This window comes from Amblyraja radiata, chromosome 1 (genome assembly GCF_010909765.2).
Source record: "Amblyraja radiata isolate CabotCenter1 chromosome 1, sAmbRad1.1.pri, whole genome shotgun sequence".
NCBI classification, from domain to species: Eukaryota; Metazoa; Chordata; class Chondrichthyes; order Rajiformes; family Rajidae; genus Amblyraja; species Amblyraja radiata.
The window spans coordinates 141,717,553-141,739,841 of record NC_045956.1 but is presented as its reverse complement, the minus strand read 5'-3'; the positions used below and the strand labels follow the sequence as shown (position 1 = coordinate 141,739,841).

The 22,289-nt window shown below is 41.3% G+C and overlaps 1 protein-coding gene and 1 long non-coding RNA gene across 3 annotated transcripts; both read right to left on the bottom strand.

The window, feature by feature from the left end:
- Window positions 1-989: 989 nt before the first annotated feature.
- LOC116979956 lies at window positions 990-3,828 on the bottom strand. Its single transcript, XR_004413813.1, has 2 exons — window positions 3,253-3,828; window positions 990-3,119 (listed from the first exon to the last, which is right to left on the bottom strand). It is a non-coding gene; the product is annotated as an uncharacterized LOC116979956 (long non-coding RNA).
- An 857-nt stretch (window positions 3,829-4,685) lies between these two features.
- myorg (myogenesis regulating glycosidase (putative)) lies at window positions 4,686-20,656 on the bottom strand. Of its 2 annotated transcripts, XM_033031888.1 has the most exons (3): window positions 20,566-20,656; window positions 9,501-9,576; window positions 4,686-7,326 (listed from the first exon to the last, which is right to left on the bottom strand). In XM_033031888.1, the coding sequence occupies exon 3, from the start codon at window positions 7,219-7,221 to the stop codon at window positions 5,110-5,112; it is 2,112 nt and encodes a 703-aa protein (XP_032887779.1). In that variant the 5' UTR covers window positions 7,222-7,326; window positions 9,501-9,576; window positions 20,566-20,656; the 3' UTR covers window positions 4,686-5,109. The 2 variants fall into 2 exon arrangements, with proteins under 2 accessions (XP_032887779.1, XP_032887786.1); XM_033031895.1 differs by lacking the exon at window positions 9,501-9,576 and having other exon boundaries at window positions 20,566-20,650.
- Window positions 20,657-22,289: the final 1,633 nt, after the last annotated feature.

Genomic DNA, 22,289 nt, shown 5'->3' with positions numbered 1-22,289 from the left:
CCACACTGATCAACATGCTCCATCTACTCTGATCCCACCTGCCTACGTTTGGTTTGTATCGCTTTCTATGTACCTGTCCAAATGTTTTTTAGAAGTTGTGATAGTACATCACAGCAGTGCTTGCAGCAACATTCTGTGACAAGGTCACATGTTACATTAACACTCGTCACAACTGCAGGTCCAGCAGAAAATACACTCCACAAAACAGAAAAGCAAGGAGTGATACACAGCACCCTACTCTCCCTGTCATCAGGCCGTTGCAACATGAATAATGAAGGCATAGAATGGGCTGCAGGGGAAGGTGAACATTCATTGTAAGAATGGAAGGCCATCAGGTACAGATGAGTACTTTCCCAAAGCACCATATGTCCAAGTCATTCCAATGCACTGAGGTAGTGTGAGGTGAGACCACGTTCCACATTATTCAATGAGATAAATTGTGAGAAATATACTCATATATTTACGATGGCCAAGGAAAGACACAAAATGCTGGAGTAACTCAGTGGGTCAGGCAGCATCTATGGAGAACAAGGATATGTGACATTTTTGGTTAGAACCTTTCTTCAGTCCGATCCAATTCTGTTGCTACATTCACAATGGCCGGTTTGGCCATAATGGAGACTCTACTCCTTCAAATCACTTGAGCAAATGTATCTAAAGTGGAAGCCAAAGTGGTTTTTATCAACTTTTGAAGGATATTTATTATAATTTCCAATGGGCTCATTCTGTGAGCCAATATCATTGTAAAGAGACTAAGTGAAACATTGAACCTCAACTTCTAAACAGAAAGACTTCATTGCAGCCACTCGGGGGTAACACAAGATAATGAGGCAGGGGTCAAACTCAGGTTCATGAAGCCAGCAAGAGTTTTTGTTGATAGGGCCAGTGCATTCAGTTCAGGTGATCATAAAGTTCTCAAAAGCATTCACTAAGAAGAGGGATATCAGAGGTTCAATTGATGACTTTTACACAATTACAACAATTACAACAATTGTGATAGAATCAAGGTGAATCAAGATGATCAAGGTAGATGACGCACTCTCCCCAACACTGGTCAACATTATTAGGCATGGATGTGCAACTTCAAATGGGGTACATTTAACATGATCTGTTCTGCACTTGTCTTTACTGGATTTTAGTTGAGACAAGTAAAACCAGATCCCAAAGATCATCAAATATCAGATTACCAAATAGTCAATTAAGCAAAGTCCTATCCAACCATATTTCCCCACAGGATATGGGAAAGCACGTAGTAGCATGCATGAAACCTAGGCCATAATTACTATGTGCAAATGGTTAGGAAAGGTTAATAAATGTTTTACCAGTTTCAAAGCAACCAAACTGAAACCCCGACACACACAAAAAAAATCAAGTACTAGATCAACCCTGGATGTACTTCCACATGGCCATACCAAGGATATCAGTGCTCTGATCAATGGAACTAACAACAGCGACAATGCTGTAATCCTGAGGAACCTGCAAGGAGTTGGCGAAACTGAGGAGTTTTAGGATTCAGCTACAAGTTGCGATCACTGTCGTACATAGCATTGTGAGGCACCGAGCCTGTTGATGTTTTCAGCGATGATGGTCTAGGATTCCATAAGTGACTACATGCTGACAAGTGCTGACAGATGCTGGTCTAAACCAAAGAGACACAAAAAGCTGCAGTAACTCAGCAGGACAGACAGCATATCTGCAGAAAAGGAATAGTTGATGTTTCGGGTCGAGAACCTTCTTCAGTCATCAGATAAAAAATTGGTCATCCATCGCGAACTTGGAGAAGACCCAACATGGGAAACACATACAGAGGCAGCGACTAAGGAGTTTTTGTTTAAAATATAAGAGATATATTGCGGAAACCAGCCCTTCAGCCTGCATCCGCACCGACCAACGCACATTAACACTACCATACACACACTTACGACAATTTTACAATACACCAAGCCAATTAACCTACAAACCTGTACGTCTTTGGAAAGTGGGAGGAAACTGAAGATCTTAGAGAAAACCCACGCAGGTCACGGGGAGAAAGTACCAAATCTGTACAGACAAGCACCCGTAGTCAGGATCGAACCCGGGACTCTGGCGCTGTAAGGCAGTAGATTTACCGCTACGCCATCATGCCGCCCAATAAACAAAACCAAAATATTTACACATCTCAAAAGACAAACCTTTGGAATCAAATACTACCCCTATAACAGAATTTCAAAATCTTGATCAAATATGCAAGAATAAAATGTACTGGAACTCTAACAAAGTGTCATGGGATAATTATTAACAACATACTGCAATTTGACCCCACAACTTTCATAATGTGTGTAATAGTTAGGAAAACACTAGAACAATCCCATAATTAATTTCATAATAGTTTCTGTATTTTTCTAAAAAAGTATCATACAAGAATTTTATACATGTACAAACTGATCTATTGTTTACAGTAACACTGGGTTTCACACAGATTTTGACAACTTAACTGCTTGAAATTTAGGTATAAGATTATGTAACAGGATTATTCCTCAGGTTGACTCCAGAGTTGACAGGGGTCAAAACATTAATGATACCTTTCATGTGTAACATAAAATCCTATTCCCAATATTTAACTGTATTAATTCCAATTGAACATAATTTACTAAAATGTTATTGCTTTGTTCAAAATCAAAACAAAAAGAACAAATAACATTTAATTTCCATTCATGGTTAATTTAACACCCCAGATGAAGATGAATTCTAAACAATTAATTCAACCTTTTTAAAATCATCTTCTTTGATTGATCTGTTTGGTTGGGAGTCCCCAAATCTTGCATGATTTTGGAGTCTAATGGGTTTGGGGGTGTACTGGAGAAATGTCCCAGGATATCTTTTTAATTAAAGGCACTATATGAATGTAAGTTTTACCTGAGCTATTTTGATAAAAGCTGATAATCTGGTAGAGTGCAGAGATCAATAAAAAAGTCTCAAACTCCACAATCAAACTGGAAAACTGGAATATTGCCGACATCATTTGGTAGTTGAACTTTTACTGGAATCACAGTTTGAAAAGCAGCTGTCAGCCATTTGGGACAAGATAAAGATGAGAAGGAAATTTCTTCACGATGTAGGAAATGAAGCTGTGCCATTTTCTATCCAAGAGGGCTGTTCAGACTCAGTTGGTGAGTATTTTCCAAGAGAGAGGATAACAAATGTTGAGATATTATAGGAATCATGGCATATGGGATGAATAGAGAAAAGGGCTGCTGAGGTAAAAGATCTTACTGAATCGCAGAGCAGGAATGAGCAGCTGAATTTCCTGTCAGAAAATCCTGAAAATCCATGGAGACCACTCAACCTACTTTCCATGATTTAACACAGAATAGATTACTCAATCAAGTTCTTCTTAAGTGAATAAAGATTTTTTTTTTAAATGCTTTTCTTAAAGCTTCACCCCTATCATTCCCATGAAGTTTAAAATCAGTATCCAACAATTTTACAGTACTTTCACCTCAGCAACATTTGCTTAAATTCACTTGTTTCTATATCCAATTTCCAAATTTACAACCCAGAATTTCATGTCAATTTACTCTTCCCCACCTGTATAATACATCTTTTGAAAGTTAATTTAACTAATGTCTTCGAAAGCAGAAAGATTTACCAATCAAAAGTGTTGCTGTAAATATAAATACACGAAACTACATTTGCCACACAATTCCCCATTAACGGGGTGCCGCAAGATTCGGTGCTGGGGCCGCAACTATTTACAATATATATTAATAATTTAGATGATGGAATTAAAAGTAACACTAGGAAATTTGCAGATGACACAATGCTGGGTGACAGTGTGAACTGCAAAGAGGAAGCTAAGAGGTTGCAGGGTGACTTGGACAGGTTGAGTGAGTAGGCAGATGCATAGCAGATGCAGTATAATGTAGGTAAATGTGAGGTTATAGACTTTGGCGGCAAGAACAAGGAGGCAGATTATTATCTCAATGGCGCCAGATTAAGAAAAAGGGAAGTGCAACGAGACCTGGGTGTCCTTGTACACCAGTCACTGAAAGTAAACATGCAGGTACAGGCTTAAAGAAAGCTAATGGCATGTTGGGCTTCATAACGAGAGGATTTGAGTATAGAAGTAAAGAGGTCCTTCTGCAGTTGTACAGTGCCCTGGTGAGACCACATCTGAACTATTGTGTGCTGTTTTGGTCTCCTAATTCGAGGAAGGACATCCTTCCTATTGAGGCAGTGCAGCGTAGGTTCACGAGGTTAATCCCCAGGATGGTGGGACTGTCATATGAGGAAAGATTGGAAAGAGTGGGCTTGTGTTCACTAGAATTCAGAAGGATGAGTGGGAATCTTGTAGAAACATATAAAATTATAAAAGAACTGGACAAGCTAGATGCAGGAAAAATGTTCCCAATGATGGGAGAGTCCAGAACCAGTGGCTAGTCTAAGAATAAATGGGAACTGAGATGAGAAAAAACGTTTTCACCCAGAAAGTTGTGAATTTGTGGAATTCTCTGCCACAGAAGGCAGTAGAGTCCAATTTACTGGATGAATTTAAAAGAGAATTCTAGGGGCTAGCGGAATCAAGGGATATGGGGAAAAGGCAAGCACGGGTTACTGATTGTGGGTGATCAGCCATGATCACAATGAATGGCTGTGCAGGCTCGAAGGGCCAAATGGCCTCCTCCCGCATGTATTTTCTATGTTTCTATGATTATTGGTCCTTTGCTTAAATTTGTTTTTTAAAAGTGTTAAGATTTGGGATTATTTGCATTTATCAAATGGTATATCGAATTTATTTTTATTCCCATTACCGCATAGCAGCTATACAATTCTTAACAGAATATGAATGTCTGTTTTATTGTTAAAATGAACAATTAAGCTATTTTCTTTGCAAAATGTTTTGCTCAAAAATAGTAATTGGTTCAGTTTAGGAAAAAAAACATTAAAAACTCATAGTACAAGTATTATTTTACAGAACTTCACAGTTAAGAGAGACCAAGCAACATATTAATGTCAGCTTGTGAATAATCCTGAAATTACATAGGTCGGAACACAGATGCAAACAGTGGATCTAAAATGCATTTTCTAGAAAAACTATTTGAATTAGTCCAAATTTTAAGTAAAATTAAATCAAATCATTCTGGTAAAATAGGCCACTTCATCAAGACTAACTGCATAGTCTACTAAGATAACCAGCGTATTATCGAAAATGTCCCCATTGAAACTCTGCCATTTACCTTTTGGAAGGAAGATATCTCTTGCTTGTTTACCCTTTTCTAGAATGGGGGCTACCATAAAATCATCTCCAATCAGAAACTGTGTATCTACCTTATGTGCGTCTTTATTTTCAGGAGATACCCACCATAGAGGCCTGATGATTGGATTACCTGTTTTAGTGGCTTCCTCTGCTAGTCGGAATATAAGAGGCCCAACTACTCTTTCTCGGAGCTGCGTAAATTTAGATGCAATCTTCAAAACCTCAGCATCATATTGCCAAGGAGGGATTGAAAACTGCATGGCTGGAAGAAAAGCTGACAATTCAAGCCAGCGTATATAAAGCTCTCGGTCTGGAATCTCATCAAATCCATCCGTTTTATTTGGATAAACATTTCCTCCAATCATATCCGGCAATATGAAGGGGTATCCCAAGATGCTCATGGTGAGGGCCGTAGGAATCACAGACTTCAAACCAAGCTCATAACCCCAAACAGAATCACGGTCAATCATACGAACAAAACAAGGAAGCATCTGGGTTCTATATCCTACCCTCACTTCACCCAGTTTGCAGTGTGAAGATGCAACTTCAGCATATAGTTTACTATATATGCTGGGATCAGATAAAGGCTTCTGAGTGCTAAATTCTACAGGAAGGTAAGTGGTCTCTCCTGCATCAAATTTAAAAGAAACAATCCCATACTTTGATCTCAAGTGCTCCAATTTTTTCTGAAACCAATCTTTAGTTTCTGGGTTGGTGAAGTCTAAGACAGCTGCAATCCCATTCCACCATTCCACAAGACCAGGAAGTCTCCCACTGGTGTCCATCACAAAATATGAACTTTCAATTCCTTTAACAAAACTTGGTGAATTGTAGTTAACAAAAGGATGGACCCACAAGGTCACCTGAAATCCATCTTTGCTCAGCTTCTGCAGCATTTCCAAAGCATTTGGAAACTTCACTGGATCAAAGTCAAATTCACCGTAGCTACTGGAGTACCGGTCATCTATTTCAATATGACTGCAATTGAATTGATATTTCTTAATTTTTTCTGCATAGTGCAACACTTTATCCTGGTTAACCTTTGTTTTATACAACGCCCATGTTGACCATAGAGGGTACATGAACATACTTTCTGAAGGTGTAACTTCAGGCTTTTTGAAATGTTTTTTGGCCATATATCGGTGGATACTTTTCATATCAGAACCAGCACAGACTTGATAACTTAGATGCACAAATGGTTGTTGTCCTGTTGGTAATTTAAATGGAGAATCTTTGTATCTAGCGTGCAAACAAAATGCTTCTCTATTTGAGCTGTTCCAACCAATGTGTAGAGGGACTGAATCATTAACTCGAATGGCTACAGACTTATTTGAGATCCAATATCTTTCCATAATTCCACCAAAGCCTTCACGTAATGAATGTACATCACCTGTAACATATGGCTTTGGATCTACTACACCTGAGAGTTTGATAGGCCAGTGCTGTGAACTAGTCTCGGCTCCTCCATACCAATAACCATCTGCCCAATACATGCAGTGTTCAACAGCAGAGTCCAGTACCACAGTTCTCCATTTGATGTTGAAGCAAGTTATGGAATCTTTGGGCTTCAAGGTCTCAATAAAAAAATCCACTTCTTTATCAGCATTTGTGCAATTTATCCAAACTCCAGTCTCATCTTTAAAACACGACTCAAGGTTAATAGGGGCAGACTTGAAGCCCATTTCAAATAAATCTGGACCGTCAGTCTTCTTGATGATAAATCCATCCTCGTAGAGCTCCAAATCATCGATCTTAAAACAATTTACTTTCTTCAGCGATGCTGAATAATAGCACCATGCAACTACAGCTGCAATTATCAGTAACACACCCAGCAAAACTGAGCATATTAATGGTTTAGCTTCTTTGGACTGTTTTTCCCTAGCTGCAGGCAGATTTCCTGGCACAACTTGGTACATTGCATCAATCCGTGTGTTTTCTCCTCTACCTGCCCGGTGTTGCAGCTGACGATTGTAGTTATGAGGCATAAGGTTGTCATTGGGTGCTCCTGAGACTTCAGAACTATGTAGCTGATCCACGAATAGTTTATCGTTGAATGACCACGTGAAGCCACAGAGCAATGTGTTGGAACTCTAGATGATAAAAGGAAAAAAGACATAACATCTTAGCTTGCCTAATACCAGACTTGCAAGTACAAATACATTTTCAGCAATTTAAAAGATTAAATTCTATTCCCATTTTACTTTTTTCTTTTACTTCAGAAGCAGTTAGTAAAATAGTGACATAACAGATCATCTTTTGGTTAATGGGTCTGCTAACATATTTCACTCAGTGCTTAGACCTTTAGTTCATGCTTATTAACTTAATATTCCAGAATCCAATAAGATTCACTGCTTATAAAAAAACGATTCTTATATTTACATATTACTTCAGCAATTGAACCCTCAGATTTAAAATTTACTTTAAGTGTATTCAATTATTGATCCAACAAACAATATAGGTTTCCAATCACTGCTTAAACTTTTAATTGTTACAAAAGTAATTGTGCATGGTTTACAAAATAGCACTGTTAAGTTAAATTTATTGACCTCATATATCACACATATAGCTTTTAGATAGGTCCAAAACATGCAATTTTTAGTTTAGTGATTGTCAATAAGTATCAGATCTAAATCATCTAATTGCAGCTTCATAGAACATAGAAGAATACAGCACAGGAACAGGTTTCTCGGCCCACAATATCCATGCCGAACCCGATGCAAAGGCTTCTCTGCCTGCACATGATGCATTTCCCTCCATTCCCTGTATGTTCATATGCTAACCAAAAGTATTTTATTAGTCACAATTATGTCTGCCCCCACCACCACCACCTCCCGCAGTGTGCTCCAGGCACGCACTACCCTCTGTTTAAAAAAGACAAAGCCCTGCACTGTGCCCCTCTCGCCTTAAAGTTATACCCTCTAGTATTTGATATTTCAATCCTGGGGGAAAAAAAGTTCTGATTGTCTAACGAAACCTCTCAATTTTTTATACGTTTCTAACTGGTCTCCCCGCATGCCAGAGAAAACATTTCAAGTCTGTCTAATCTCACCCTGTGGATAATATCACCTTATCAAGGCATCATTCTAATAAACATCCTCTGCAACCTTTCAAAGGCCTTCATAGCATGGGACAACCAGAACTGCACATAATACTCCAAATGCTCCTCACCAAAGTCCCATAAAAATGCATCATGACTTCCTTGACTCTTCTACTCAATGCCCTGGCCAGTGATGGCAAGGATACCATACGCCTCATTACCATTATCTACTTGTGTTGCCACATTCAGGGAGTGATAGACTTGAACCCAAAAATCTCTCTGTACATCAAAGGGACATGCCATTATTTATATATATTTCCCCTTGCATTCGACCTCCTAAAGTACAGCACCTCACACTTGTTCATGGATTGAACTCCATGAATTAATATTGAATCTTTTCATATGTTCCTTTTTCTCTTTTGCCTAAATTTGCATCTTTCATCATCCTGGGTTCTCAAACCTTGCCATCCTGGTCTTTCTTCTACACGGGAAGATGTTGGTGCAGATTTCTAACCACTTGGTCTTTAACTAACTCTCACATCAAACGTGGGAAAAAATACATAAATTGCTGGAGTAACTCAGCTGGTCAGGCTGCATCTCTGGAGAACATGGCCAGGAAACATTTTGGGTTGGGACCCTTCTTCAGATCGATTTAGTCTGAGGAGTAGTTTGTAAACCAGGATCTGCAGTTTCTTGTTTCTATATCAGATGTGGAGTTGCCTAATACCAGCTGCTTATAAACTATTCTCCTCAGTTCCTGAAAAAAATACTGTCATAATTAGCCTTCTCCCAATTTAGCTCTTTCCCCAAGGTCCACACATCCTTAGGCATAACTAACCAAAAACATACACTGTTCCAAAATACTCCCCAATGAAACTCAAACATTGAGTGGACTACTCAAGAAATCCAAACATCTTGGTCAATAATGGGGAAATTAAAGTCACCTAATACAACAACCTGTTGCTTTCATGCCTATATATCTTTTACTCTATCCCCCAGGGGATATTGGGAGACATATACTTTAAACTCATTGCAGTAATTGCGCCTTTCTTATTTTTCAGCTCTACCCACATTGCTTCACTGGACGAGTGCTCCAGAATGTCCTCTCCAAGTGCAGCTACACCATTCTCCCTGATCAGTAGTCCATAACACTTCATACATTGAAGCAAACACACTTCAGCCGATTAAATTAATTGAAAGCGAAAAAAGAGAAAATAATATCTTTACCAATAACAGTTGAACCTCATGGTAGAATTGATAGGTTCTGAGACAGCCTGATAAAGTTCATGCCAAGAGGGCTAACCTAGAATGAGAGAACATGGTTTTAAAATACGTTATTAACATTTAAAGCTGATAGAAGGTGGGATTTACTCCTCTCAGGGGAGCGAGAATCTTTGGAATTCTCTACTTTGAATGTAGAGTTATTAAAGGTTTACGTTTATTATTGTCATGTGTACAAGGTACAAACGCTTTGTTTTGCATGCTATCCACTTGACATAAATACAATCGTCAAACTCAAATACAATAGGTAGAGCAAAGGGAACGGTGCAGGATGCAGAATATATTCTCAGCGTTGTAACGCATCAGTTCCATAGGCAAAGTCCAATGTCCACAATGGGGTAGAGGTGAATCAGACAGTACCATACCTTATGGAAGAACCATTCAGATGCCTGATAACAGAGGGGAAGAAGCTGTTTCCAAGTCCAGTGGTGTTTGCTTTCAAGTTGTGTACCTTCTGCCCAACAGGAGCAGGAGAAAGGAATGACCGGGGTGGGACAAGTCTTTGATCATGTGGGCTGTTTACCCGAGACAGTGTTAAATGTAGATTTATTTATTTATTTATTTATTTATTCCGAACAAGTAAAGACATTAAAGACATTAATATTAACAAAATCGAAATTATCAAACAATTGGACATTACAATCAATATTTACAAAGCAATGAGAAGAACAAAATCAAAGTTCCAATGTCCAACTCTGTGTCTGTACAAGCTCGAAAAGGAGTGAGAAGGAGAATAACTTATTAAATCTCACCCCTTTTCCCCAACACTTCTACCATATTTAAAAATCAATTCATTACTAATAATAATACTACCCTAGGCAATTTCCCATAATACCTACAAACATATATATACATACAACTATTATGTACATACAAACTTCATATCTGAAGTACCCAAACATAAGTAAACAATAGTAAAGCAAGATAAACATCAACCCCCACTTGTCAACCATCCCCTCCATCCCTGTACCCCTTGAGAATTATTTTTTTATATATCATTTTAAAATGATTCATGTTTGTGCATTGCTTCAATTCCCCGTTCAATTTATTCCACACTCCTACTCCACAAACCGAAATACAAAAGGTTTTTCTAGTCGTACGGACTTTTTGTTTCTTAAAGTTAAATATTCCTCTTAAATTGTAACCCCCCACACGCTCGTTAAATAATTTTTGAATGTTTCCAGGTAAATGTTTATTTTTGGCCCTAAACATTATCTGAGCTGTTTTGAATGTAACCAAATCTTCTAATTTTAATAATTTTGACTCTAAAAATAATGGATTCGTATGACCCAGATACTTAGCATTATGGATAATACGAATTGCTCTTTTTTGCATCATGGTTAATGAGTGTATCGAATTTTTATAGTTATTACCCCAGACTTCTGCACAATAATTTAAGTAGGGTAAAATTAATGAACAATAAAGAATACGGAGTGATTTGTAATCCAGAGCTTGCTTGGCTTTGTATAATAGAGATACTTTTTGACAATTTTAATTTTACATGTTTAGTCAGTGGTGGAGAATCTGGCTTATGCAATGGACTGGGCTACATCTACAACCCTCTGCAATTTCTTGCAGGCTTGGGCATGCTCCCAAACTAGGCTGTGATTCAACCCAACAGCATATTTTCTATGGTGCATCTGTAGATGTTTGTACAAGTTATTAGAGACAAGCGGACTTTCCTCAGAATCCTCAGGTGTACCTTCTAGGCTGTCACTTCAATGTGGTTGGCCCTGAACTGAAGGACTGTACCACTGGATGTGGGGTTTCTTTGACCAGCATGAACGTGATGAGCTGAACGGCAACATCCCTCTGTACATCAATGCTGTTAAGGGTTAATTTCATGTTTTCTCCTTACATTCGACCTCCCAAAGTTCCAACACTTCACACTTGCTCGCATTAAACTCTATCTACCATGTCTCTGCTCATTTATGTATCTGATCTATAGCCTGCTCTATTCTTTGACTGCCATCCTCACTATCCACGATCCTAGCAGTCTCTGTCATCTGCAAACTTACTAAACATGTATTTATGTCCAACTCATTTATATATATCATAAACAAAGGCTCCAGTATAGATCTTTCCTGAACTCCACTGGTTACAGTCCTCCAGCCTGAATATCGTCCTCAACCACAACCCAATATCTTATATCAGTAGGTACACAAAAATGCTGGAGAAACTCAGCGGGTGCAGCAGCATCTATGGAGCAAAGGAAATAGGCAACATTTCGGGCCGAAACGTCGCCTATTTCCTTCGCTCCATAGATGCTGCTGCACCCGCTGAGTTTCTCCAGTATTTTTGTGTACCTTCGATCTTCCAGCATCTGCAGTTCCTTCCTGAACATCTTATATTAGTAAGCTAGTTATGAATCCATACGACCAAGTCGCTGTTAATCCTGAGCATTTCAGCAAGACATTTGATTAAAATGTTCTGGATCAGCCCACCATGGGAGACTTTATCAAATGCCTTATTAAAATCCACTAAGACAACATCTACTACCTTACCCACGGCATGCACCTTCGTCACCTCCTCACAAATCAAGTTAGTAAAACACAACCTGCTACGTATTAAGGGGGTGCAGCGTAGGTACACCAGGTTAATTCCCAGGATGGCGGGACTGACGTATGATGAAAGAATGGGTCGACTGGGCTTGTATTCGCTGGAATTTAGAAGGATGAGAGGATATCTTATAGAAACATATAAAATACTTAGAGGATTGGACAGGGTAGATGAAGGAAAAATGTTCCCGATGTTGGGGGAGTCCAGAACCAGGGGTCACAGTTTAAGAATAAGGGGTAGGCCATTTAGGACTGAGATGCGGAAAAATGTTTTACCCAGAGAGTTGTGAATCTGTGGAATTCTCTGCCACAGAAGGCATTGGAGGCCAATTCACTGGATGTTTTCAATTGAGTTAGATTTAGCTATTAGGGCTAAGGGAATCAAGGGATATGAGCAAAAAGCCAGAATAGCAATCTGATTTTGGATAATCAGCCATGATCATATTGAATGGCAGTGCTGGCTCAAAGGGCCGAATGACCTACTCTTGCACCTATTTTCTATGTTTCTACAAAGCCACACCAACTGTCCCTTCAGAAAGCCATTCTTTTCCAGTAAATTCCATCCTAAGGAATCCTCTCTGATAGCTTCCCTACCACTAACACGGGGTTCTCTGGCCTATAATTCTCTAGATTCTCTCCACTTCTCTTCTTAAACAGAGAACAACATTAGCTACTCTTCAGTCCTCCAGGACAGCTCGAGAAGATGCAACATCTTAGTCAATGTTATGCTATCTCCTCTCATGCCCCTCTTACTAACGCTTCTATTTTTTACAGGCTAAATTTTATGTAGGGCAAGAATGGCAGAATTTTGCATCGTATATATTTCTAATCACCCAATGTGTCTTTAAATCCAATAGCTAAAGCACATCTTCAGTCATGACCTCTCCCATTCTTCTACTCATTTCTGTTTCTAAAATGCAACAAGGAGTCTTACAATTAGTGTCGTGAGTCACTGAAGCATAGGACGAAAACAGGTCAATATTTAGTTGTGCATAATTATACACATTACTCAAGTACAACCTTTACCATCAAGCATAAATTATGCACATAAAGATAGATTTAAACACAACAAAAGTTGACTACATTATAGCATTGGTTGGAATAGAAAGTGTTATCATCCATTTCCGCTCAGTTGAAACCACAGCTCTGCATTGGTTCATCATCATGTTGCTTATTTCATCCAAACCAGAGGCAGGATCTGCAATGTTCAACGATCAATTCACTCTTGTCTTACATTTCATTACATTTACTTTTTAGTTGCTGTGGAGATGAAATTCACATCTTCCTAAGTGAGTCAATCCTTTCGATATGCGCAGAGAATGTGTGCCAGTGTCAAATTTCAATAAGCAGACATTGATATCAACCATCAGAAGTCACTGGATAGCAGCGATTCCCTTACCTTATTTGAAAGGGAAAACTGCTGCTGTAGAAATATTACAGTTCACAATTCAAAGCTCTTTAAATTAATTTTATTCCGCTGACAAAAAGATTTTAAAAGGTCAAACTTTCTTATGTGGAAAGAAAATCAATAAAAATGTAATTCAAATAAATGAGGCTATCATTCAAAAAGAGCTTTTCACTGTACCTAGATACACACGACAACAATAAACTATTTATGTTATTGTTTGCAGTAAGCTGAGCACAGGTACCACTGACATACTGATTATCCTCATGGATCATCCAATGTTAACTTGCTGATAAGGTCCCAACCCAAAGACAAGGCTTTGTGCACTGAAATGCTATCATGCCACATGGAGGAGAAATCCTATTTACCCTTTAACATCATGCTTATTATTTGGCTTCACTCAATTTGAAAATTTGCATAATTATTTTTAAATATCATTGTGGTCTTGCTGTTTTAGTCATAATCCCCTCCACCCCATGAAATATCTGCCTTTCCTCAAATCTGAACAATGACTCTACTCTAATGGTTTGAAACACTGGAATTTCCTTACTACTATGCCTCCTTTAAGATGAACTTTAAAAATAACCTTTGACCAACTTTTTGAAAGTTTAGCCTTCCACCACTTCTGTTGATTAATTCTAAAATATTTAACTATATTTTCATACACAAGAATATTTTGCTGTTAAAAGGGTGCGGCACAAAGGCAAGTGTTTGTTAATCAGTTAACAGATCTAGGATTAAAAAAAAGAGAATAAAACTAAACTGAAGAACTTCCCTTGCATCACAGCATTCCAGGAGCACAAACCAAAACCTAAAATTACTTATTTACCTACGGTCATGCAGGATTGTCATAATTAAATTGCATGTCATTATATTGCACAAATAAGCACCTCAGATCATATATATATCTTATCATGTATCTACACAGTGTAAATGGATCGATTGTAGTCATGCATTGTCTTTCTGCTGAGTGGTTAGCATGGAACAAAAGCTGTTCACTGTACCTAGGTACACGTGACAATAAACTGAACTGAACACATTAAAACTACATTTTTAACCTATTTTCCAGGAGATACACTGCTAGCAAAAGCCGGTTCATGCTCAAGCCTTGTTACCATTTCTTGAAGTCTGGTCTGGAGGCTTTCTTCACCTTCACCACAATGGTGTGAAATAACTTTGTTTTTTTTTTTAAGTTTAAAAAAAAGTTTTGACCATAATGATATTTAAAAATAATTATGCAAATTTTCAAATGGAGTGATGCCAAATAATAAGCATGGAAACATGCCCTTCGGCCCAGTGAGTTCCTATGGACCATCCTGTTCGCATTAGTTCTATGTTATCTCATTTTCTCATCCTCACCCTACTCTTTAGGGGCAATTTTTACAAGGGCTAAATACCCAACAACCCAGACTTCTTTGAGATATGTGAGGAAACCGGAGCACCCACACGGTCACAGGGAGAAAGTGCAAACTCGACACAGACAGCATCCGAGGTCAGGATCAAAACTGGAATCACTTGCGTTGTTAGACAGCAGCTCTACCAGCACCATGGCACTTAGGGCTGTGCTGCCCTAAGGTGAAGATTCCCGATTTGATGTAGGCCAATGACCATACCCTGTTTTACATTCTGATGATTCATATGAGAACGAGTCAAGGTCATGTGAGTAAACAGCCTGCCTGTTTGCAAAGCTGTGCTTTTATTGCAATTCCTGCTGCTCTCCTGCTCTACATGCGATTCCTTTTAACGTCAAAGTAACAGCTTTCAGTGTACATCAGAACAGATATTCTGAAGGCCGTTTACGGTTTTGAATTAATGCCTGTTACTTTCACATGATCCTGAATAATCCCCAACAGCATTAGCCAAATTGGATTTACCCTGCCTTTTGTAGACAGGACACATTGGGTAATTTTCCACATTGTCTGGTAGATGTCAGTATTGTAATCACACTGGAATTGCTTGGCTAGAGTTACAGCTTGTTTTGGAACCTGTAATGTTTGAGACCACGTAAGGCCCTGTTGTGACTAGCACAAGCAGAAGGAAAACATCTTGTAAGTATGATTTATTCTGCTCCACCCACGGACACTTCTCCAAGGTCACCTGCTCTCGATCACGAGGCACAGCCCTTTATATTAAAGGGGCACTGGCATTTACATATACATCACATCTCCCTTTACTTTAATTACAATTCTCCCCCTTCCCTTAAATTACCTTACATCCCCCCCCCTTCAACGTTGGTCAAAATTAATAACTTGAACCTTAATTAATTTAATGTGGATAAAGTACCACAAATAACACAGTGCTCGTCATACTACAAAACTATAAAATAATTGCCCAACAATTTTACATAACAAGTCGAGTTCGGGGTTTTGACAATCGCCCACTTCTCGTGCAAGTCGTCTTTCCAACTCGTTCTGTGTCGTATTTCTGTTGTGTGTGAGTGTGGCTTGGCCCGCTTTGAGCCGATTCCCCCACCACAGACCCTCGTGATGCGGCCTGTGATAGTTCGCTTGAGTTTGGGAGACTAGCTCCTTCTGGGTGAGGGGTTCCTCCTTGTGGGAGAGTGTTCGCACTTGTCTGCTGCTTCTGCTCAAAATGCCACGCTATTCCCTTTTCTGTTAGCTGTCTAAGTGGGGCGGTGATCTCTGAGAGGTTCGGAATAAACTTAGCCATGTATGTCACCATCCCCAAGAACGTTTGCACTTCAGCCTTGTTTGTCGGGTATGGCATTTGTAGCATGCTGCTGACACGAGATGGGCTTGGTGACACGCCTGCTTGCGAGATGACGTGTCCCACATATTCAATCTCATTTGAGCGCATTACCGACTTTCGGGGATTGAGCTTTAGGCCGGATTCTTTCACCCGTTTGAGTAGGGCTTTCACCCTTGCGTCATGATGTGCTGCGTTCACACCCCAAACGAGAATGTCGTCGACAACTATCTCCACCCCTTGTAAATCGCCAAACTCTTCCTGCATCGCCCGCTGCCAAATCTCACTTGCGGATGAGATTCCAAATGGAAGCACGAGGTATCGGTATCTCCCAAAGGGAGTATTAAATGTGGTCAGACGCGAGCTGTCATCGCTCAGTGGGAACTGCCAGTACCCACTTGTAGCGTCAAATTTTGAGAACCATTCTGCCTTCGGCATGCGGGCTGCAATGTTCTCGAACGTCGGCATTGGGAAATGCTCCCTACGAATGGCCACATTGAGGTCACGTGGGTCAAGGCATATGCAAACTTCACCATTAGGTTTGCTAACCACAGTCATTGAATTCACCCAATCTGTTGGTTCACTCACGGGCTTTATGACTCCCAAGCTTTCCATGCGCTCTAATTCGGCTTTGACCTTATCCCTGATCTTATAGGGGATAGTGCGTGGCGGGTTTTGCTTAGGTTGCACGTTCTCTTGCAGCGCTATGTTGTACTCGTGTCTGGAGGCGTGGGTTCGAATCCCACTTCTGACACCATGTAATGTTTGAGACCACGTAAGGCCCTGTTGTGACTAGCACAAGCAGAAGGAAAACACGTCCGACATCTTGTATGATTTATTCTGCTCCACCCACGGACACTTCTCCAAGGTCACCTGCTCTCAATCACGAGGCACAGCCCTTTATATTAAAGGGGCACTGGCATTTACATATACATCACAGAACCCAAGGCATCAATATTCAAGTGGGGATTATTTCTGGTACCACAGCATTTATCTTCAGATCTGATCCGATCCATTGCTTTCAGTCTTTTCTTGATTTGTCGAGTTGAAGTGAAGACAAACCTTTGTGATGAGGGAGGGTGCCAGGACTTACAAGATGAACAGAGTTATTTAGAATGCTTCAGTCTCACCGTTACTGCAGATTTTTAACAGATTCAATCTTTATTGTCATTGTGCAGTGTACAGTACAGAGACAACAAAATGCAGTTAGCATCTCACCCAGAAGAGCAAACATAGAATAATGGAACAGCAAAATATATATATGTACATACATTAGCAATAGTGCATTTTTTCTGGGGGAAGGAGTGTCCGGGGGGGGGGGGGGTGACTGGCAATCACCAAGGTGCAGAATTAAGTAGTGTACCAGCCGCAGGGAAGAAGCTGTTCCTGAACCTACTGGTCCGGGCAACGGAGAGACCTGTAGCGCCTCCCGGATGGGAGGAGGGTAAACAGTCTGTGGTTGGGGTGAGAGCAGTCCTTGACGACGCTGAGCGCCCTCCGCAGACATCGCTTGCTCTGGACAGACTCAATGAAGGGGAGTGAGGAACCGTTGATGTGTTGGGCAGTTTTCACCACCCTCTGCAGTGCTTTCCGGTTGGAGACAGAGCAGTTGCCACACCATACTGTGATACAGTTGGTAAGGATGCTCTCGATGGTGCAGCGGTAGATGTCTCTTCAGGAAGAAGAGACGCTGGTGAGCCTTCTTGACCAGTGTTGAGGTATTGTGGGTCCAAGAGATGTTGACCCCCAGAAACGTGAAGCTGGAAACACGTTCCTAATGATGAGAATATTCATAGAGCTTCCTCTTAGCTCTTTAATTGACTACCGCCATTCATGACTAGATATAATCAGGCTGCAGAACTATCATCTATTGCCAGTGAGATTACTTATCTCTGTTGCATGCAATTTTCACTGTTTAAAGCTGTAGTGTAGCTTTACTCAACATTTTTGGTCATATTTGCTGCTGCTTTATACATTCCCTTCTACAGTCCTTATTTAACTAAGTTTGAACCCTGGCTTGACAATAGTTGGAGAAGGAAGGATATACAGGCCAATGAAACAGCACATGAAAATTGAGTACGGTGCCTCATGGATATTTAGTTCTGCGCTACAATATCGACTCCAAATATCTCACATTTAAATACAGTTGTAGTGGACAGGACATATTGGAGAGTACAAACTAAGATCTTGTCTCCACACAACCATTGCAGTGGCCACTTCCACCAAAGCTTTTGTCTGATACAGAGGCAATGTCAAGGAGATTTATTCCTTACATTGGTTCTCTCATTACCTGCCAGAGACTCAGTCTGGCAGCTATTTGCTTCAGAGTTAAGCAATCTGGGCAGTGGTGGCATTACCAATGCACTCTCTGTGAAGGACACCAACGTAGAGCAATGTTGCCACTTCCAAGTGTTGTTCAATAGAGGAGCACTGATTCTTCAGCAGATGAAGACGATAGGTGGTATTTCTTGCTACAACTGATCTCAGAATCTTCAATATTTAGTCCCGACCTATAAACTAATTCCTCCAACCTGTGTACCACTGTGCCACCACCTCAGATGAAGCTGTTCAGGCAGTGGGCACGCTATGTACCTAACATTTGTGATGATAGTCTAGTCTGCCCCAACAGCTGCTGACAACGTTCTACCGCTGCACCACAGAGAGCATACTAACGTATGGCATCTCTGTGTGGTATCTCAGCTGCACGGAGGCGGAGAGGAGAGCTCTTCAGCGTGTCGTCAACAGAGCGCAGCGGATCATCGGGACAGAGCTACCAGCCTTGGAGGGCATCTACCACACGCGGTGCCTCAGGAAGGCCCTCAGCATCCATAAGGACTCATCACACCCCTGCCACGGTCTGTTTCAACTACTTCCCTCCGGCAGACGTTACAAGGCCTTCTACGCCCGAACCTCTAGACTCAGGAACAGTTTTATCCCAAGAGCTATAGCGGCTCTGAACCGGCCCTAATGCGTGCCCCCTCACCCACTCCCTTTGGACAGTCTCCCTCAGATGGTCACGTCAATTAATTCAGCTTGCTTATTTATGTATTGTATTTATTTACCTTTCTTGTACATCAGTGGAGCTGCACACTAAATCTCGTTGCACTAACGTGCAATGACAATAAAAGATATATTATTATTATTATTAACATTGCTTGTACTGTCTGCAATATTCTGAATGCAACTATGTCAGACTGATGTCTGATTAGACCACAAAACAAATCTCCAAATTTAGCCACTGTCCCCAGGTTTTATATTTACGTGGAGGATAGGCCATTTGGTTTATCGAGTTTATGCTGGCTCAGAACATTCCTTTCAGCCTAAAACCCGATAGTTCCCTATAACCTAATGGTATCAAATGCCCCATCAATCCCCTTCCTTCTCAATCTAAACCAGGGGCAATTTACACCAGCCAATTAATTTACCAGCACGTCATCTGGGACGAAGGATTAATCGGGGAGAAATCGCGGAGCGAGTAGATTCCACACAAACAACACCCGAGGTCAGGATCGAGCCGCGGTTACTGAAGCTGTACGACAGCAACATCACGGTTAACTGGAAAAAAAACCCGAGAAGTCCAAAATCTTTTGAAACTGCTGAGAAGGAAAAGACCTGAGAGAAAGTTATAACGAGATACATAATTAGAAAGCGGAACTGCCGATGCTAGTTTACAAAGACGCAAAGGTGCTGGAGTAATTCAGCGGGACAGACAGCACCTCTGGAGAACATGGATAGGTGATGGGACCCTTCTTCAGACTGATTCCACAAAAAGGACACAAAGGGATCAGTCTGAAGAAAGGTCCCAACCCGAGACATCACCGATCAATGCTTTCCAGAGACGCTGCCAGGCCAGCCGAGTTATTCCACTTTACACTGTATTCTAATTTTAACATAATTAGAAAGACGTAACACCCTTTTTGAAGAGAAGAGCGTCTGAAGAAAGGTCTGGACCCGAAACATCACCGATCCCTTCGCTCCATAGATTCCTTCACCTCACCCGCTGAGTTTCTCCAGCATTTTTGTCTACCTACCCTTTTTGAAGAGATGTGTTACTAGGAAACGTCCGCGCTTTCTACGCAAAAAAAGTAAATGATTACAGCGATCCCGAGCCATGCATTAACAAAACTAACCACATCCAACGCCAAGGTAACAAGAACAAACTCCCTCGCATCTGAAACATGGAATAATTAATCAACACCGACATCAGAGCCCCCAGGCAGGCTGTTTTAATAGTGAGTGGGAGCCACAACCAGCTAGTTTGTGCTGAGCAGCTGCAATTGGAGATGCAATGGGCCTCTCTCTCCAGGCAGAGCTAGAGGGAAATTTGAAAACAAGAACTCACCAGAGACGGCCAATTAAATGTGCCTGTTGGCGGTGGGCTAGCACGATGGAGGACGGAGCAATTATTTGCTGCTTCTTACATTAGGCAATGGTGATGCTCTACCGGGTCTTGTTCCTGGTCCGGCGTCGATGCCGCCTGCAGCCACACAACACTATATACACACACTGGACACGTCCCTCACTCCCTCACTCCGCCAGCAGCGCACTGGCGGCAGCGGATGCAAAACTCAGGCCCAAGCTCTGACGTACATCCGCCAGGCAGCTCCAATGCATTCCGGGAATTGTAGTTTAATGTACGATAGAACTTTAATTCGCTTGGGCAGCTTACAGCCCAGTGGCAGGGCTGCCAACTCTCACGCTTTGAGCGTGAGAGTCACGCATTTCAGCCAATTCTCACGCTGTCTTCAGTCCCTGCACAGTTTGTCTTTTTGCGCCATATCACAACGACCTGTGCAGTCTGGGGAAGCGCGTCAGTTGGCGGCTGTGAGTGACGTCGCATCTCTTCTCTTCTCTTCTTTCTTGGTTGGATGTGCAGCCGCCGACAACATGAAGCAGCCGGAGGTAAAACTAACCAGGTGAATCGGTTGTAAAACATGGGGAGGGCCACAATGAGGCCAAACATCTAGGACAGGGTTCGGCAACCTACGGCACACGGGCTGAATCCGGCCCGTAACCTGAAAAACCACGTTTTTTTCCCAATTTGTTTTCGCAGGGTCGGGGGCAGGCGAGCCGACCTGAGAACTGCAGCCAGTCCCTGGGACGCGAGCTGATCTGGGAACGGCAGCCAGTCCCTGGGCACACAGACTGCCAACTTGATCATTATGGACAAATTGGGCCAGCCATGTACATGTTGTATAACTCTGACTCTATGAAGATCTGAATGGGCTTAGAATGACCATTTAAGCAAAATTGCCCCCACTTTCCCCATTTTGATTCTTGAGATTAATATCCCTTTGCTCTGTTAACAGCGTTAAAGTACTTATGAGGTCGAGTCAGGAAAGGGAACATGTTATTTATTTTTAGTTTGCTTTAATTTGTTAGTTGATTGTTTGTTGTGCAATCATTTCTGAAATGGTCTTAAAGTAACTTAACTGTTATAAAGCAGTAATAAGTGATTTTTGTCCAAACGATTGGAACTTGCATAAAATGTTTGCATTATTAGCAGGACTGCCAACTCTCACGCATTGAGCGTGAGACTCACGCATTTCACAAAATTCTCATGCTCTCACGCTGATCACAAAATTTCTCACACTCAAATATCTACGGGTGCTGAAAGTTCAAAATAAAGCAAAAATTGTTTTAGAGGTGAGTAAAAACCATGAGGGGAATATCAGGTGAATGCATAGTCTTTTTCCCAGGATATGTGACTCAAGCACTAGAGGGGATTGGTTTAAAGTAGGGCTATCAAACTACCGGCCTGCGGGATGATTTTGGGTGGAAAAAAAGTAGTTTCGTTTCTCCCATATAGATGGTGTGATAGGTGAGACACAACGGCGGTGGTCCCAGCACCAACCCCCCTCCCCCTTCCTCCCTGAGGCACGGCACACACCTCCCAACCTCACCTCCGGCGGCTCTATGTCCGTCGACCACTCTGTCCACTAACCCATGGAGTTTAAACCCCGGCCCGGAGTGGAACGGGTGAGTGGGTGCCGCCTCCGGAGCCTACTATGGGAGGGGGAACACCCCCTCCCACACCCTCCCCGCCTCGGTCGCTACGCTCCCTCG